At 48.7% G+C, this 19601-nt stretch overlaps 1 protein-coding gene across 7 annotated transcripts in view; it reads right to left on the reverse strand.

Moving 5' to 3' along the window:
• The window catches only part of ERG (ERG, ETS transcription factor), a 322032-nt gene that overhangs the window by 60147 nt on the left and 242284 nt on the right, over nt 1-19601 (reverse strand). For 6 of the 7 annotated variants that reach the window (XM_018052860.1, XM_018052858.1, XM_018052850.1 and 3 more), the window contains one exon: nt 14006-14223. The exons of the other annotated variant lie outside the window; for it this stretch is intronic. In XM_018052860.1, coding sequence (XP_017908349.1) covers nt 14006-14223 — 218 coding nt within the window. The remainder of the gene's footprint in view (nt 1-14005; nt 14224-19601) is intronic. 7 annotated transcript variants of the gene reach the window in all.

Here is a 19601-nt window from a genome sequence, read left to right on the forward strand (position 1 = left end):
GCACATATGTGGAATCTAGAAAAATGGTACAGACGAACCTATTGACATTGTTTTGGAAAGAATCAGAAAAATGAGTGCAAAAATATAAGAAATGGATGATTAAACAATGAAAAGATCTTCGAAGATAGAATGCTATATACATATATTCCAGTTTCCACAATCTTCTGATTCCTATGTTTTATTTTTAAGGGTTTTCATTAATTATTTATGGCTGCACTGGGTCTTCGCTGCAAGTGGAAGCTGCTCCCCGGATGCGGCGTGCAGGCTTCTCCCTGCGGTGCTTCTCTTCTCGCAGAGCACAAGCTCTGGAGTGTGCGCTTCCGCCTTTGCGGTACATGGGCTTAGTTGCCCAGCAGCATGCGGAACCTCCCCAGACTAGGGATCAAACCCATGTCACCTGCATCAGCAGGCAGATTCTTAACCGGTGGACCACCAGGGAGGTCCTAGCTTACATGTTTTAAATCCAAATTTGCCTCTGGGAAATTGATCTAATGCATGGTGGGTGAACAAACATTTACAGATCTTATCTGGTTCATCCATCCCATACTGGACTGCTTACTCATGCTAGAGATGGCTCCAAACTCTTATGTGTTCCTGTTATAGTAAACACAGGGGGTGAAACACGCAAAATGGCACCTAACACACAACAAATGTTATAGTGTTAGCTGTTGCTATTTATCTCATCTGCAAGGTCAAATACCAACAAGCAGCAACAATGATACAGGTGATGTGCAGAGATTTGGGGTACAGGTTGTGTCTAAGGTCATGTTACCATCAGTGGAGGGGCTGGGATTTGAACTTAGACAGTTAGGGTCCTGAGTCCAAGACTTGACCACCACGCTATAGGACCTCCCCTGGTAACTCCACACGAGTGGTCTCTTTCCCAGACATAACACATTATGGGATGGACCCTCAGAAGACTCAGCTTCATCACTGGTGGGTATTTTCTGAAGAATATCCTCAAGCCAGTCAAGGAGAAGGCGATGAGAGCTGAACAGGGGCAGCCCCGTGCAGATGAAGGCAGAGCCTCCTGGGAGACATTAAATGTGGCAAGGTTTATTTGGACAGAGATAGGAAATGTGATGTCTGGTTCATTTAAAAAAAAAAAAAAGTTAAACTCCTCAATTTATAGTGGAATGTCATTTGTTCCTCCCCCAAACCTCCTAGAGGTGCTCAGCCGGGTGCCAGCTCTGCAGAGATGGAGGGTGAACATTCCTAAGTGTGAGGAAGTCAGGTAAGAAGTTTCTGGGCTCAGAAAGCAGAGCAGGAAGGACTGTGACCCACATCGTGAGTCTAAGCAGACAGACCTGAGGACCAGGGCAGAAACTGGAGCATTAGGGAAGTAGGCAATGTCGCTGTTTAAGATGAAGTAGACAGGGAAGGGACTTCTCTGGGTCCAGGGGCTAGGACTCCACATTCCCAATGCAGGGGCCCCAGGTTCCATCCCAAGTCAGGAAACTAGAGCCCATATGCTTCAGCGAAGAGTTTGCATGCTGCAATTAAAGATCCCACGTGTTAAAACGAAGACTCCATGCAGCCAAATAAATAAAATAATATTTTCTAAAAAAGATGAAAAGGAGCCCAGTTCAAGAAAAAACTTTTTTTTAGCTGTTTCCATACATAACCTCTTCTTTTTGAAAAGGATGCCTTCCCAGGTGGTGCTAGTGGTAAAGGACCCGCTTCTCAAGGCAGGAAACATAAGAGACACAAGTTTGATCCCTGGGTTGGGAAGATGCCCTGGAGGAAGGCATGGCAACCCACTCCAGTATTCTTGCCAGGAGACCCTCATGGACAGAGGAGGCTGGTGGGCTACAGCTCATGGGGTCACAAAGAATAGGACACGACTGAGTGACTTAGCACACACGCACATCATGCCTATAAGAATGCACCGAGAAATCAAAATTAAGAGCTTTGCTTTTTTGAAACACAAAATACAACTTGGCATCTGACATTGGTTTTCTTGAATCAGAACCTACCTACAGTGGGGCAGATTCCATCACGGAAAGAGCCCTCAGTGAAACTGCACAGATGCGGTTCTTCAGTTGAAAAGAATGCACTGTGCCCTTGCTGAGTGTGAAGGGACCTCGTTTATGCAAGAAGGTCCCTGAATGCAGCCCCAAGCCACAGCCTCAAGCTCACCAGCCACGTTAAAACTGGGATCCACCCTCACGTCACAGCGCTGAGTGGAGGCACCTCAGGCTTGAGAAAGCCCCTGTGGTAGGTTGAAATTGAAGTTGGGCAATGGATATAACTTATTCCAGTGGGTGGAGGCAAACCCGTCAACCTTTTCAAAATCTACCTGTTTTTCAGGGCCCACCCTGCTTCCTGTTCTGGAGTTTGTCTTGCACTTGGAGATGGCTATTCCCTGCCTTGCTTGCTCTCCATCGCATCCTGGTAGAATACTTTTATTCCTATCTGAAATGCATATTTTAAAAAATCTTTTATTGGAGTATAGTTGGTGTACAATATACTGTGTTAGTTTCAGGAGTACAGAAAAGCGAATCAGTTATACAGACACATATAACCACTCTTTTCTAGATACTATTCCCACATTGGTTACTACAGAGTAATGAGTAAAGCTTTTTGTACTATACAGTAGGTCCTTGTTAGTTACCTATTTTATATATAGTAGATGGGGAAAAAGTGGAAACAGTGACAGATTTTATTTTCTTGGGTTCCAAAATCACTATAGATGGTGACCGCAGCCATGAAATTAAAAGACACTCACTCCTTGAAAGAAAAGCTATGACAAACCTAGACAGTGTATTATAAACCAGAGCACTCACTTTGCCAACAAAGATCTGTATTGTCAAAGCTACGGTTTTGCCAACAGTCATGTATGGTTGTGAGAGTTGGACCATAAAGAAGGCTGAGCGCCAAAGAATTGATGCTTTCAAACTGTGTTGCCGGAGAAGACTCTTGAGAGTCCCTTGGACAGCCAGGAGATCAAACCAGCCAACCCTACAGGAAGTCAGCCCTGAATATTCATTGGAAGGACTGATGCTGAAGCTCCAATCATTTGGCCAGCTGATGCAAAGAGCTGACTTACTGGAAAGGATCTCGATGCTGGGGAAAATTGAAGGCAAAAGGAGATGGCGGTGGCTGAGGATGAGATGGCTAGATAGCATCACCAACTCAACGGACATGAGTTTGAGCAAACTCCTGGAAATAGTGAAAGACACGGAAGGCTGGTGTGCTGCCATCCATGGGGTTGCAGAGAGTTGGACAAGACTTAATGACTGAACAACAACAAGAACATTCCATTGTTTGTATGTATGTGCATACATGTAATATATATGTGTATGTATATATACACATGTATATTCTTTATCCCTTCATCCATTTAACAAAGACTAGGACACAACTGAGTGACTTAGCACACACGCACATCATGCCTATAAGAATGCACCGAGAAATCAAAATTAAGAGCTTTGCTTTTTGAAACACAAAATAAAACTTGGCATCTGACATTTATAGAGCAGGTCTCTACACCAGGCACTGTCCCAGGTGTTGGGGATATAGCTGTGCCCGTTTCCATGGTGCCCGCATTTGAGGGGGCGAAGCCCCTCTTCCCAGCCCCCCATACTCTGCCCTTGAAGCCCACGGTCCGCTCCCCCTCCAACCCTTCTGTGGGTGAGCAGGCCAATGTTTACTGGCAAAGCAGTCTTCAGCCCATTCCACAGTTCATCTGAAGGGCGCTGTCTTCCCAGATGTCCTTCTCAGTTCACGAGGTGATTTCATGTTAAGAACTTGATGAGGGAACTGACTGGGAGACCCCGCAGGTCTGCTTGGACCACTCCAGGAGTCCAAAGAGGCCAGTCCCACAAGAGGGCCCAACGACGCTGGCCGGGGCGTTCATCCCAGGCGGCCGCAAACCCGAGTCGGAACCAACCCCCTCCTCTGGCGGTTCTCCTCCTAAGAATTCGAAAAGCACAGACTCAGTGCTAATCGACCCAACGAGCTCCTAATCGGGTTACGCGCCATGAATGGAGGTAGTCACCACAAAAGGTATTTTTAGGACCCCAGACAAGGAGGAGATTGTCTGGAGCGCTCTGGGGTAATTTGTGGGTCTGTTTTATTTCTGACTCAGAGGCAGTGGAAAAGCTGTTTCAGAGAGCCCGCGGCCGAGCGGCGGGTGGAGCTCAGCAGTGATTCATGGAGCACTCCGGGCTCAGACTGAAACTGGAGATGTTTGTCTTCACAGCTGGGTGTTATTTTTACTCTTACTAAATATTCTCTTACACCTGGAACGTCAGCCTCTTCCCACCAGGCCCGTTCCCTTCCCCCCTTCTCCAAAGCAATTGAAGACAAAATTAATTAAAGAGTCACCACCAACAGTTAGCTCTTTGTCCCCAAAAGGGGGCTGACGTTTCCCTGAGAAGGTTTCATGATTTCAGGGTGTGTTTCTTTTAGCAGCTGAAAACGGGGATCGGCAAGACGACCTCACACTCGGATCTTGAAAACTGGGGAGGAAATGCAGTCTTGACGAATTCATCCTTTGGAAGTACGATATTCTGTAGAATGAGACCTCTGCAGAGTTTACCTGACGAAGGTGTGGCATCCTTTCGAGCTCCTGAGTTTCTTTTTTCTTGAGACACTTTTCCTTTTCCAGAGAGGAAAGAATGAAGCCAGATAGCCATGATGGTGCTTTAGGGTTTTATTTTCTTAACAGGCTATGTAAATCCTGGTTAGCCAAGATGATTTTCCTTTGCAGGAGAGAAAATGCCAAGCATTTCCCCTTGTCCCTGATGGCAGCATCCACAGAGACCTGATGGGACTCGTTTACATCACAGGGAAGAGTACGGCTCTTCCACAAAACGGCACCCATCTGTCCGACATCCCAAGAGATGGCAAAGACGGTCATGCGTGACAGCAAGCGGAGGGATGAGGACGCGGTGGGAGCCCCTGAGAACGTGTCTCCCTCACTAACTTTTCCCCAAACGAGGCCCTTTCAATCCATGCCTCAGCCCCGCAGCCCAGTGAACTGACGTCTGTGACGACCCAAGGTCCCTCGTAAATAGGACAAGCTATTCCTACCCAACTTCACTAACACAGTTGGGAAAAGCACTCGTTTTCCAGTCTCCGACACTGAGCCGCCCACGGCTTGGAAGGTTTGCAAGGCGGTCGAGCTTAACTAGGAGACATCTTTCATGCCAATCGGCTTCAGAACCCCGAGGCAGAGAGCAATCAACGTCATCAGAGCTGCAAATTTCACTATCCTAAAAGAGGACATAAAATCTTCGAGAAAATGTCAGAAAACATACATGGAGTCAAATCTCCATGCGTCAAAGCAGAAAGATGTGAGACAGACCAGTCCCAGGGAGCCACTTTCAAAGGTCAAATATTGAATGTTTCACATAAAATGAGAAAACCTGATGTTAAAAGACCTTTAGCCAAGATCTTATTCTGTAGGCAGGGGTTGGGCAAAGCACCTCTTCCCACACAATGACATGTAGGGAATTTGAACAGTCACCATTGTAAAACTGAGAGTTTCTTTTTTTTTTTTCAGCCCACTGAGTATTTAGTAAGAGACACTGCTGGGCTCAGACAGCAGGTCTCATCATGCTAATTTTTTTTTAAAGTGTGGTTCTGTTTGGAATCACCTCATGAAGGTACCATAAAGAAGGCAGAGCACCGAAGAATCGATGCTTTTTGAACTGTGGTGTTGGAGAAGACTCTTGAGAGTTCCTTGGACAGCAAGGAGGTCAAACCAATCAATCCTAGAGGACATCAACCCTGAATATTCATTGGAAGGACTGATGCTGAAGCTGAAGCTCCAAAACTTTGGCCACCTGATGCAAAGAGCTGGCTCATTGGGGAAGACTCTGATGCTGGGAAAGATTGAAGGCAGGAAGGGAAGGGGATGACAGAGGATGAGATGGTTGGATGGCATCACCAACCCAATGGACAAGAGTTTGAGCAAACCCCAGGAGACAGTGAAGGACAGGGAAGCCTGTTGTGCTATGGTCCGTGGGGTTGCAAAGAGTCAGACATGACTGAGTGACTGACACATTCACTTTTCACTTCCCAGTGTCTGGGCTGATACTCAGAGGGGCTGAGGCTCAGTTCTCAGGAGGATTTCCAGCTTTGGCTTGTCCACCCCTCATTCGGGGGTGCAGTCCCCAAACCTGGGCTCAGCCTCAGTTCCTTCCTCCTCCCTCCATGCATGCAAGCTTAGTCGCTCAGTTGCGTCTGCCTCTCTGTGACCCCATGGACTGCAGCCCACCAGGCTCCTTCTCTCCACGGGACTCTCCAGGTAAGAATACCAGAGTGGGTTGCCATTTCCTTCCCCAGAGGATCTTCTCAACCCAGGGACCGAACCTACATTTCCTGTGTCTTCTGCATTCCAGGTGGATTCTTTATCCACTGAGCCATCAGGGAAGTCCTTCTCACCAGCCAGCAGAACGTATCAGCTCTACCTTCGGAATATGTCTAGAGTAACCACTTCTCCCACCCCTGCATTGCTACCACCCTCATACAGGTCTCACCATCTCTTACCTGAATTCCTGCGGGGGCCTCCTAGTGGGTTTTGGCTTTAACACAGGGGCCAGGCACATCCTGCTTAATTTGAGAGACATCGTGTCCCTCCTTTGCTAACAGCCCCCAGGAGTCTCCTAGCTCACTCAGAGTGAAGATCAAAGTCCCTCACTGGCCCCATAATCCGTTCATCTCAACCCCTATTACTCTTCCCCTTAGTCACTAAACATCAGCCTCAGTTGTCCCCCAACACTTCAGACTGACCTCAGGGTCTTTGCACTTACCACTCCTTTCACTTGGAAAGCTCTTCTGCTGGTTAACCGTAAGACCTCCCCCTCTTCACTGACTTTGGGACTTCACTCAATTGTCATGTTCTTATAGATGATGTTTTCAGGCGTCCTTTGTAGAACCACCACTCCTGGTCCGCTTTATTCTTTTTCCTTAGCATTTAGTGTGTTCTAACCTGCTAGCCTTTAGTAAGCTATCCGGCTCAATGGCTGTCTTTCCCATTAGAAAGTGAACTTACAGAGGCAATATTTTTGTGTATGTTTCATGACTGTGTGGCGAGTACCTATAACAGTGACTGCACACAGTAGGTGCTCAATAAATACTTGGTGGGTAAAGGAATGACTGCAGGCGTAGCTGGGATGTCTGGGACCAAGACGGACCAATCAGGAAGCCCCCTTTTCTGTCACCTTAATCACACTCCTACACCATGGTTTTTAAATACCACATCAAAAGCATCCTGCCATCTGACCCTAAGCTAGAGTTCTTCACAACACACAGTGAACCTGTCTCCCAGACCACAGAGAAAGGCAAGGCTCAGTCCCACACCGCAAAGACTCAGGCAGACTAAAGCCACTGCCGTGGGAGGTTGGTGGCGGGGGGTTCCCCATCCATCCAGGCAGACTTCCTGGGTGCAAACCCTCCTCTGCACATCCTTTCTCCCGGCTCTCCACTCTACAGACCCCTTCTATTCAGCTCCAGGGATTCTCTTTTTTCATCTCCCTAGACCCTGCAGCAGGGCTAGACCAGAGAGCATCAGAATCCCTGCTGAGGAGGGGGACTTGCTGAAACCTGGAGGGCGAGGCCCCACCCCCAGAGTTTCTGCTTCAGCCGGTCTGGGCAGGGCCGAGAAGTCACATCACTAACAAGCTCCCAGGTGGTGCTGCAGCTCTCAGGGCACCCGCTTTGAGAACCAGGACAGCAAGGGACATCCCCCTTGTCCCCACTCGCCCCACAGACTCAACAGTAAGTTAGTGGCTCCAGGCGGCCTGCGCTCTGGGCTGGGAGCTGGACCCTCAGCGCGGCACACAGAGCTCTTCCGCTCCAGCTGCAGTGAGCCTCCAGGTGGGCAGCATGGAGGAGGCACTGCGGAAGGATGAAGGCTGCTCAGTGCAACCTGGACGTGCAACCAGCAGAGTGTCCAAGACAGGGGCGCTGAGCTAGAGTCAAGCAGCCTGCTTTGCACACGATCCTGCCCTCCTGTAACAGAAGGTGATCCCCCTGTGGACCGTGTGTGCTGGTGCGTGTGTCTTTCTTGGCCTGTCCTGTGGTTCTACAGTGGCGTGTGCCTTAGAAACCACACACAGAGTTAAGGCCATCAGCTGGGGGCTCGCCCGGAGGCCAGGCAGCCCTGAAGCCCCAGCAGGGGTCTCTGTGTGCACCAGCTGTCCTAGGTGAGCTGTATTCATATGACTCCACTGCGCGACCATCTGAGAGTTTCTCGTATGTGAGACTGGAGTGAAGTAAAGGGAAAGGCACGGTGGCCAGGGACCGCTGAAGCTGGGAAACGCGGTCCTGTGTCTACACGGTGCGCAGTCAGGCTCGTGTCTGCAAGAACTGTGTGATCTGCTACCGCAGCTGCCAAGCTAAACCCACAATTACATCCCTGTTGGCTCAAGGTGCCTTTCTCTCCTGTTTTCCTTTTATTATTTTTTATAGGGCTCCATTAGAATGGAAGCAGATCTCACTTCACCACTTGTATTTCATTTCAGGAGCCTGTGGGTGCGCTGGGGCCGAGGTTTTGTAGAATTTCATCACTTGCCTGGGAAACTCAGTCCCTCCCTTCTCCAGTCTTAGCCTTTCCCTCTGAGGGTGACGGATGGATAGGAACCGAGCAGACCGTGCCCAGGGCCCACCCGTGTGGGCTGCATGCATGCTCAGTCGCGTTCGACTCTTTGGCGATGCCTGGGACTGGAGCCCCCCTGGGTTCTCTGTCCACGGGATTTTCCAGGTGATAATACTGGAGTGGCCATTTCCTCCTCCAGGGGATCTTCCTGATGCAGGGATCGAACCTGCATCTCCTGAGTCTTCCATATTGCAGATGGATATCTTACCACTGAGCCACTGGGGAAGCAGACTCCATTCTCAGGGACTGAATCCTGAAACAGTGCGAGTGGGGTGGTGTTCTGGCATCACCCAGCCTACAGAGGGGTCTCGTCCTCTGGGGGGATGTTTGTAAAAGAGCAAGGAGGGGCCACAAAAGTAACAACCCACACGTTCTGGCCCAAGTCCAATTTGTGACTTAACGTAGATTCCCCCTGAACTTGACTTCCAAAGGCAAGCGTGCTGCAAGGAAGTCCACTGCACCAGGGCTCAGAGCAAGGACAGCGAGAAGGCGCTGGAGACGCACTTCATTTCTGGCTGCAGCCCCTGACTCCCAGGCACCCCTGGCCTGGGGCTTCCAGGCGGTGGGTATGGCATCCACCCTCTCCAGAAAGACGCAGGGAGGAGGCATGTTCAGGGGCTGCGTCCTGGGCCCTGGTGCTCAGATGAAGCAGAACCATACCTCCTCCACGGTGTCCCTGCCACAAGCCCCTCCCGGGAGGATCCACGAGCTCAGTCTCTGCCCCCTGACACTCCGGGGCAGAGCTGAAACAGCCAGGTGTTCACTGGAGGTTTCCATAATGAAGGCAGAGTCAACACACATCCACGCTCCCGTCTATGGAGCCGGAGCTGACACGTGTAAAGACCACGCAGCGAGTCAGCAGCATCTGTGGATCTGATCCTGGGAGGTCCCTCTGTCTGCCTGCTGCCTCTTTGAATCCTCTAGAGGAAATGGGACTTAGTTCCACTGATTGATTTTTGAGTTTTCCCTTCCTCCATGGCTTCCTCTGGTGGCTCAGATGGCAAAAAATCTGCCTTCGATATCAGAGACCTGGGTTCGATCCCTGGGTTGGGAAGATCTCCTGGAGGAGGGCATTGCAACCCACTCCAGAATTCTTGTCTGGGAAATCCCATGGACAGAGGAGCCTGGAGGGCTGCAGGCATTGAGGTTGCAAAGAGTTGGACATGACTGAGTGATTAACACTTTTATTTTCACTCCCCTTCAGGGGAAGCCCCTTATATTCTGAAGAGCAGATTATGCCTCATGTCCACCTTGCAATATTGCACCAGTCACAGCTGAAGGCTGGTCCTGGTGTGGCCTGGTGACATTGATTTGCTGTATGAACCTCCTTCCAACACTTCCCACTCAGCCAGGCTGAGTCCTTCAGGGACAGGGAACTGGCCACACCAGCAAATGCTGGTCTGGAAATCGGAAAGGAGCAGCTCCACTGACCACTGGCCAGCCAAGCAGCCAGGAGCCCCGGGTGCGGTCAGTTTTCTGAGTCTTCCTGGCCAGGCCACTGCACTCAGTGACTTAAATCCAACGCCAATCGAGGCACTGGTCTGAAGGTATTTCAAAGGTGTGGTTAACATCTACCATCCTTTGATTTTAAAGAGAGGTGATTATCCTTGATGATGCTGGTGGGCCTCGTCTCATCAGCTGAAGGTCAGAAGCAAAACCTGAGCTTTCCCTGAAAAGGAAGGGATTCTGCCTCAAGACGGTTGCATCCACACCAGGTTGTCCAGCCTGCCAGTGCACGCCCAACAGATGTCAGATTTGACAGCCTCTGCAACTGCATGAGCCAATGTCTTACACCAAATCTCTTCAGCAGGTACCCTACTGGTCCTGTCTCTGGAGAACCCAACTGACACGGCAAAGCCAGGCCCCACCAAGCTGGATTCCTGTGGATGCTGAGCTCAGGAAGAACAGGCAAAAGCCTCTTCTCCAGAAAGGATCAACACATGCCACCCTCCTGTGTTTCCAGAACATTCCAGATGCAAGGGAATGGCACTGGGGGACTGGTTGACATCTGTGTCATAGCTCAGATCTGCCGAGCTGAGCTTCCTCCCCTTTAGCAGCCCACACCAGCTTCACCATTTCCCGTCCAGGTCACGCTCAGCTCTGGCTCACAGGCACGTGGGTCAGCCATGAGCTCGTCCTGGGCAGTGGCCACTGGGCAGGCACCACCACACATCCAGGAAGAAGACAGAGATGCTGACAAGGTAGCCTCCCTCGGAAGCCACCACCAAAGCACTTCCCAGTTTTCTCCCAAAGCTGGAATTGCCTTTAACGAGCCTCTGATGGGACACCTCTGAGCATCGCAGGGCTCCACGTAGAGACTGGGAGAAGAAATGACTGATGCCTCCATTGCTCCCCTACAAGAAAACGGTCCAGTCCCTCCACACACAGTTTCATTTCCCAGGAAAGAGACCCTTGCCTGAGCCCACCGCTTTGCAACTGCCAAGGCAATTTCCCCAGTTCGCCAGGAACACAGGATTAGCTTCCCAGGGGTCGTGTCTTTCTTAGGGACTTGACGCCTCAAGGCCAAGTTCAAGGCTGCCTTGAGCAATGACCCCCCACCCTACCCCATCCCAAATTCCTGGGGTGACCAATCTTGGGCTGGGAAGGTGGCCTCCACATTCCAGCCAGGAGGGCAGGTGGACGTGGGCTCCTGAGGAAAAGCACAGACCTACATCGGAGGAAACGGTATTCATGCGTCTTCCTTATTTATCTATTCCTCTGTTTGCTTATTTGTTCATTCATTTAAATCTAGCCAGAAGGAAAGTTTTACTTCTGCAACATCGGTCTCACCTCCTGGCTCAGGCTCCTTTCTGAGCCTTGCTAAATCCAGACTGGCACTCTGAGAGCTGGCCTGAGGCCAGGCTTGGCAAAAAGGGCCAGGGCACAGATCCCCCTGCTAACTGCCAGCTGGAAGCCACCTTGGCGCCCTTTGCCTGCAGTGTTTTCTCTAGTTCTTTCTCCTTCTCCCTCTCCATCTCCATCTTTCTCTGTCTCTGTCTCTGTCTCTTGTATACACACGTACATGCACACACACACACACGCGACTCCCATGCTGATAGAAATGAGCCTTGGAAGAAGACCTCTTTAAAAACGCACCCCACCCCATCGTGACTATCCTGGCATGCATGGGATTATGTGACTCCATCAGAAACAGAATTCACCACTCTGCTCAGTGCTACATGGCAGCCTGGATGGGAGGGGAGTTTGGGGAGAGAGTGGATCCATCTAGACGGATGGCTGAGTCCCTTTGCTGTTGACCCCAAACTATCACAACATTGTTTGTTAATTGGCTGTACCCTGATACAAAGTAAAGTTAAAAAAAAATTAAAACAAACAACATCAAAAAAATAGAATCCATTACTGTTTAAAGATCTGGCAGCACAATGACCCTACTGTATAAACACTGCTACATTCTTCAGAACAGAGCAAGTCTCAGGAACAAACGCAGTGAACAGTCAGTGGAAACATCCCATTAGATGGACAGGATTCACCTGAGACCTATTTATACGTATTATACGTAATGAGGAACCTGCTGGACTCTACGACTGCATTCCCACCCAGGTCCTTTCCGAAGTCTAGGAGTTTTCCCTTGATGAGGTCCAGGATGAGCCTACCTTGGCTAGAATCCACTTCAGGGACCAGCGTCACAGCAGAAAGGCAGCATCCCGCTTCCAAGAAGAAACGTGATGCATGGGAGGGAACGACTCCCTGGAGCCCAGGGAAACCCTAGCACCTCCCATCTCTGTGTCTGGCACCTCCAGCCTCACAGGTGACATTCCCTCTGGGGACTCTGACTTGGCACCTTCACCGACACCACACTAGAAGTTGACTCGATGGTCTCCAGCATGTATAAAACACAGCACTTATTTAAAAACACATTGAGCATTAAAATATGTAAGTAGCAAAAAGGGTCCCCTGCAGCTGCAACAGAGTGGAAAAGTGCACTGGGTGTGGAATCAGACACCCTTGGTTTGGATCCAATTTCTGAGTTGCTTGAAGTGATGCTTTGGGTTAGCCAGAAAATGCCTGAGTCTCAGTTTCCTCATCCGTCAAATGGGGACAAGCATTCCTCTGGGGGCTGCTTAGAAGACTGGATAGGCCATTGGATGCATACAAAAGGGCTTTCTACGAAGTAGAGCACCAGAAAAAGTTAGCTGCTCTTGTGACTCTAGGCAGATTATGCAAATTTAAATGAAATTCTCTCTTTGTCCTGGGATTTTAAATGATTTTTCCTGAATATATATGGGATATCCTACCACAGGGCTTCCCAGGTAGCACTAATGGTAAAGAACCTGCCTGCCAATGCAGGAGACAGAAGATCCTCAGGTTCGATCCCTGGATTGGGAAGATCCCCTGGAGAAAGGCAGGGAAACCCACTCCAGCATTCATGCCTGGAGAATCCCATGGTCAGAGGAGCCTGGCAGGCTAGAGTCCCTAGGCTTGCAGAGGGTTGGACACGGCTGAAGCGACTTAGCAGGCATGCACCCGTTATATCATAACTGAAATCAGTTTTACTTTTCAAAACGGCATCTGATGAAATGCTTTTGAGTGCCTGGGATAAGACTCGCTAATTCGCTGCATTTAGGTGACAGCGCCATGACACACTCAGAAGAGTTAACTCTGGCGTTTGGTTTTCAGTGTAAATAAAGAGGAGCGGGGAAAGCAAGCGTTCAGAGACGGTGACGGGGGAGGGGAGGGGGAGGCGGGCACAGGCAGCGGATCTATCCGCAGCATCACGTGGTGCGACGTGCGTGGTGCCGCCTGCCCACGGGCTGACACTCTCCCGCCATGAAAACCGAAGCCAGTTTTACTTTCCAGACAGGAAAACCCTCCGAGATGAGTTCTGCCATATGTGGGCAAGGCCCCCCTTTCCACGCCGCCCTCATGCCTGGGAAATTAGACCTGCACATCTCCTCTTCAAAGCTACTGCTGCTAAGTCGCATCAGTCGTGTCCGACTCTGTGACCCAGAGACGGCAGCCCACCAGGCTCCCCCGTCCCTGGGATTCTCCAGGCAAGAACACTGGAGTGGGTTGCCATTTCCTTCTCCAGTGCATGAAAGTGAAAAGTGGAAGTGAAATCGCTCAGTCGTGTCCGACTCTTAGCGACCCCATGGACTGCAGCCTACCAGGCTCCTCTATCCATGGGATTTTCCAGCCAAGAGTACTGGAGTGGGGTGCCATTGCCTTCTCTGCTTCTTCAAAGCTAGTTCTCTGTAAATATACTACCGGTTTTTCACAACTTCAGTCCTCCACGCAAACCACTGGCGAACACATTTTTGCAGCCTCACCCAGGGTTCCTGTGCAATGTCCTGGCAGCAATGCCGTCCATTTCCACTTGGCCTTTTCAGGGGACAGGGCCCAGGCGACCGGGAGGATGCGAGCCCGCGGTCTCCTTACCTTGAGCCGTTCACCTGGTTAGGGTTACATTCCATCTTGATGGTGACCCTGGCTGGGGGTTGAGACAGCCAGTCCTGCTGAGGGACGCGCGGGCTCATCTTGGATGTCTGTCCATAGTCGCCGGAGGAGGACGCGGTCATGTCCGTCTTGGGCAGGTGTGGCGTGCCGTAGGCGCACTCAAACAGTGACTGGTCCTCGCTCACGACCGATAACGCTTCCTAAACGCCCAGAGAGACACACCTTCAGGACATGCCAAGGAACAGCCGTGCTGCAGAAAGTCGCTAAAGTCAGACTCATCTCTAACTGGGACCCTACTGTTTAGGTACCTTTTTTGGTGTCCATTTCTATCTTTCAGAAGAAAAACGGAGCTGGCTTTCTTTCCCAGAGAAGGTAAGAGTTGGAACTGGCAGACCCAGAAAAACTTTCCTGCAGGTCCCCAAACATCCCAGGCCTGACTGCAGCCGTGCAGATAATATCCCCTTTAATCTCAACTCAAGGAAGTTGAATTTCAAAGGTCTTAGAAGACATCCAATCGCATGTGTCATTATTTGACAAATGCAATCTATAATTCAACCAGACAGGGTACAGCATGGTCAGGAAGATTAAAAAGCAGACATGTGACCACTAACACCTAAGCATCTGGCAAAACTGCCACATTCCCAGGAGATTTCAAAGAAGAGCTACTTAGAAGAAGAGTGTGGGGGAAATGGGGCACCAAAGGACAGACAGACAAAGATACAAATTTTTCCATTTCTAAGTTATTAGCTGAGATGGAGTTTCAAGTGGCACTTCCATGATGGTGAACATCTGGGTGATAAATGAACCAAAAAAAAAAAAAAAAAAAAAGCTGTGAATTAACCAGAGGCCTCTAGGATGTTTAAAATATCTATACCACTGAATAGCTCTTTTCACCCTTGATTTCTATTCCTATCTTTGCTCATTTTGCATGATTTGTTGAAAAGAAACAGCAATGTGCCATGGTTGGACCATTCTTCTGAGGTTTTAAGTCAAACAAGTGGTTAGCCTATGGCCAGGCTGACATTCTACAGCCAAATCCACAAAGGCAAATATGACTGGGAAATCTCAGCTGCTTGAATGATACCTCATGCAGCAGCTACACAGAATAACTACAACACAATCCAATTTTGCTTTCTATAGTTAAAGAACAAGTCCGTATGGAAATTCACGCTTATTTCATTTCCTGAACACCCTTGGCACTGCTATTAGCTTTTGAGAAGCAAATGCTATTTACATCACACATTTTTTTAAAAATGGAAAGCTATGGCAACCTTCTGGTCCGGACTTCCCATCCCCCAGAGGGGAAAATCTGAGATCCAGAAAGGTCCAGACCTCACCTGGAAGTGAGCAGCCCAAGATCGAGCAGGGAATTCATGAGGACACCAACAAGTGTTTTATCATTGGCTCCCTCCTGCCCCCAGAGCCTATGACCTTCTTAAACATTTCTCGGTTTGGAATGTGGGTCTGCATTAGCACTCCTTTCTTGTTTGAATTGATACTTAAGTCAGGATGCTCTTCTTCACCCCAGTTGTTAGTATTAATAATAAAGCTCTTCAAAGCAGCCTTTCTGAGAGAAACCCCTCTCGCTACAGATACAAAGAAGTATCTGAATCTTCAGGGAACACATGCAATTTCATAAAGCACCCCCCAATCCAGTGTGTACCCCCTCCCATTTTACCTCCCCCCTCCACCTACCCAGGGACCAACTTCATCATTCTCCAAGTGCATGACTTCACAGCCAGCCGGGCACACTGTGCTGTGAATCAGTGAGCAGGGAGAATCACAAGGAGCAAACTCAGTGCTCTGGATCCAAGCGGTAGCCAGGTATCTGTGCAGAGGTAACAGCCCCCACCCCCCACTGACATGGCTAAAATGCCTTAGAACCAGAGCCATGTGATGTTCGGGGAAACAGAGCTGAGGATTTAAACGGTAACACAAACTCTACAAACGGTGTGCTGGACCAACTGGAGAGCCTGAAGCAGGCACAGGAAAGACAAGAAGAAAACCAAGCAGGCCTCTTCCCTACCCAGCAAAAGCAAGCACGCCAGCAAACAGAAGCAGTCTGAGAAACGGGCATGGCAGACGGGGAGCGGGGCGGGAGGCTGAGGGGGGAACCTACATCTAGCGGCTCTCTGGACTGGTCACTAACGGAGCAAGCGGATGTAAGGAGGCTCAACTCACAGATGCTGGGTTAAAAGCCAAATCGGCACCACGGACTCAGTGCAGTCCTCCTAATCCACAAAGGCAAAATTAGACCTTCTTCAATAAAGTTTGCAAAACAGAGTCTGCCTTCCCATAGCAGCACTGGAGAGAATGCTTTTTACACACTCAGAACAACAACAACAAAAAAAACATGGCTCTCCTGCCTGGTCCTGCAGACCCCACCAAGCCTCGGAGGGGAATAACATACTGTGTAATGTTAGCATTGGCTCACTGACTTAAGAGAAACACGAATAAACTGGCAGAGACGGGTTAAATGCGAGGGACAGGCTTCACATCACAAATGCGTAAGAAGAAGGCTTTCACAGCACAAAGAGTAACGATGTTAAAATAGGAGTGTATCCCCTAGATAAAGCAGGATATTCTGGCAAACACACCCAATGATCAAAGACATAAACGCAGCATAGGATTTAGACACTGGACCAGCTTAGGAGAACCAAAACAATGCTTCAGTGTGTGTCTGGGGCGGGAGGAACCTATCCTCACATCTGGCATAGCATTACTTCACCACATGGTCTTCTAAAGAAAGAAATCAAAGTTAACAGAGATTGATTTAGGGAAAGAAATTGACAAAAGCTAGAGACACGGGGGGCACACAGCTTTCCTGCATATCTGAAAACGCTCTTCTGCGTGAATCCTTCATGAGGATGGCCATAGCCTTCGAACAGCAAAAGTTGCTTTCCTTCGCTAGAGGAGAAGTCGTCTAAAAATGAGACGGCTTTAGGATGAAACATTTCATTTCAAAAGGGGTGACATGCGGTCCATATTCTGGAAAGACAAGAGAGCATGCCCTGGAGTGATGCTAAGTAAGCCGAAGCAGCCAAATATCTAGGACTTAGTACAAGTGAGGAAAAAATAAATAATTAATGGAATCACATACACACACTCACACACACGCCAACTCAGCACATCAGAACGATGAAGGGGTACAAAGAAGCTGAAGGGTGGCTTTCAGAGACCTGCTTCAAACAAGGAGGCTCCCTATAGTTAACTGCTGTTCTTTAGAAGAAAAGGAACGCCATACCTCAAGAGCATGCCTTTGTTCACCCACTTGACTTTGTCTATTACGGGCAGGTTTCATCATCCCTTTGGTCCCAGGATGAATGACAAAGGCTGAGGCATAGGATTCTCCCACCCCAGCGGCCCTGGGACTTCAAAGCTGGGAAAGGAGCGAGCCCAGTGGGATTAAAACCAGAACGGACCGCTGCAGAAGGGCTGGTAACCAGGACCACATGAGGCCCTTGTCTCCAGCTCTGCAACTGACTGTTCTGGCCTCGACGGGTGCTCTCTGTGCTCCCCCGACACCTGGCTTCCCTCCTCGTCCGCAGCCATCTCACCTACCTACCTGCCCACCTGCCAAAGGTGTGGGCAGATGCCTTAGTTAACATGTATGGCTTATGCCCTCAGAACCTTTGGCCAGCCTCAGGGACTCGGGAACTGTTTTGGTTGCTTTATAATAGAGAATTCAAAAAAAAAAAAAAAAAGTCCAAACCTGGCAGAAACGTGGCATGATAATTTAATATGCCTGCCTCTATGTTACTATAAAAAGACATGAACTTTAGATTGGTGTGTGCTGGTGTGTGGGGGTGTTTTTCTGTAGCTCGAGAAAGCTGGAATATTCTGACGTGGCCGGTGGCAGGCAAACAATGCCATTTTTATGAACTTAGGAGAAACGCATAAATTCTAAGTAAATGGCCCCCCAAACAAACGGGACCGCTGTGTTACTATACAGTGTTTATTATTATTTAAATACTGAATATACCAACAACATATGAGGCCCATTCCTTTGGACTTTGGTCATAGCAGTTGACCAAGAGTTCCAGAAAGTGAAGACAACTCAACTAGATGATATTTCAAACATAAGACTACAATATTATTCTGTTAACTAGATTTGGGCACAACAAAGGATACACAATGCTTATATTAAAAAAAAAAAAGTTGAATGCACATTTAAGCATACTGACATTTCCAGCAAAAGATTTCAGAGGTCCTGTAGCAAATGAATTTTTTTCTATAACAGATGAATATTTTGAGAGGCTCCTATGGTTCCAGCAGAAGAATTATAAAAGAAGGGTCTGGACTCAATTTGGCTTCTAACTTTTGATCCCCATGGTTCATAAAAACACTGAAATGTCAATACAGAGAACACAACATACTTAAATTTTCATGAAGATCTGGGTGTGGTAAAGTGTTGAAACTAACAAAGTCTTAAAGAATGATCGGCTCTCTTTCACAGCTGGAGCCAGGAGAACATACAGAGGGAAATGGTCCTTACGTGGTTTTCAAAAACCCAGAAAACGGCCAGAACTAGATGTCCAGAGGACAAGATTCCCAAGGCGACCCTCAGCTTCCTCAAGTCTTATGTGCCTCAAACAGTTATGAAAAACAAATGGAAAACCAAGTGGAATAAGCATGTTAAGATTATGGTCACACTTCAGAAAAAAAAGAATTCTTATAGAAACCCTTGCTATCACAATACAATATCCACTTTAGGAAGCCAAGGTCATCCAAAATCCACAGTCTGCCTTTTCACCCACACATAGCCAACCAGAATCTGGTACATCATGTAACTGCTTTCATTGCGATGAAAACGACATCTTTGAGCCAACACCTTTGCGACATCGATAGGTTCGCTTAATTCATAAACAGCTGATCCATCACTTAATAAACCAGTTTATACTGGTAAGCAATTCATATGGAGCATCCCTTCAAATTCTATTTCACTGTTTTGTTTTGTGTTTTGTTTTTTCTTTATGATATGCCATTTTCCACATTTTACCAGCTCTGAAATCTGGGTGCATCTCACCATTGATGGCATGTCATGGGTTACTGACAGCATTTCTTCTCCTTTTATGGCTGGAAAAATTATGATTCATTTTATCATCAATGACATCTTACATTTTATGAACTATGGTCATCCCTAGTGGCTCAGACGGTAAAGAATTTATCTGCAATGCGGGAGACGTGGGTTCAATCCCTAGGTTGGGCAGATCCCCTGGAGGAGGAAACGGCCACCCACTCCAGTATTCTGGCCTGGAGAATTCCATGGACAGAGGAACCTGGTGGTCTACAGTCCATGGGGTTGCAAAGAGTCAGAGTTGGGTGCTCAGCTTTGTATCCCATGCCAAGACTTTGCACGTGGCTCAAGTGGTAAAAGAATCTGCCTGCCAATGCATTCGCCACAAGAGACATGGGTTTGATCCCTGGGTGGGGAAGAACCCCTGGAGGAGGAAATAGCAACCCACTCCAGTATTTTTGCCCGAAGAATCCCGTGGACGAAGAGGCTACTTGGGCTACAGTCCTTGGGGCTGCAAAGTCAGACAGCACTGAACACGCAAGCATGAGGAAGGAGATGATG

Source organism: Capra hircus, chromosome 1, assembly GCF_001704415.2.
Source record: "Capra hircus breed San Clemente chromosome 1, ASM170441v1, whole genome shotgun sequence".
NCBI lineage: Eukaryota > Metazoa > Chordata > Mammalia > Artiodactyla > Bovidae > Capra > Capra hircus.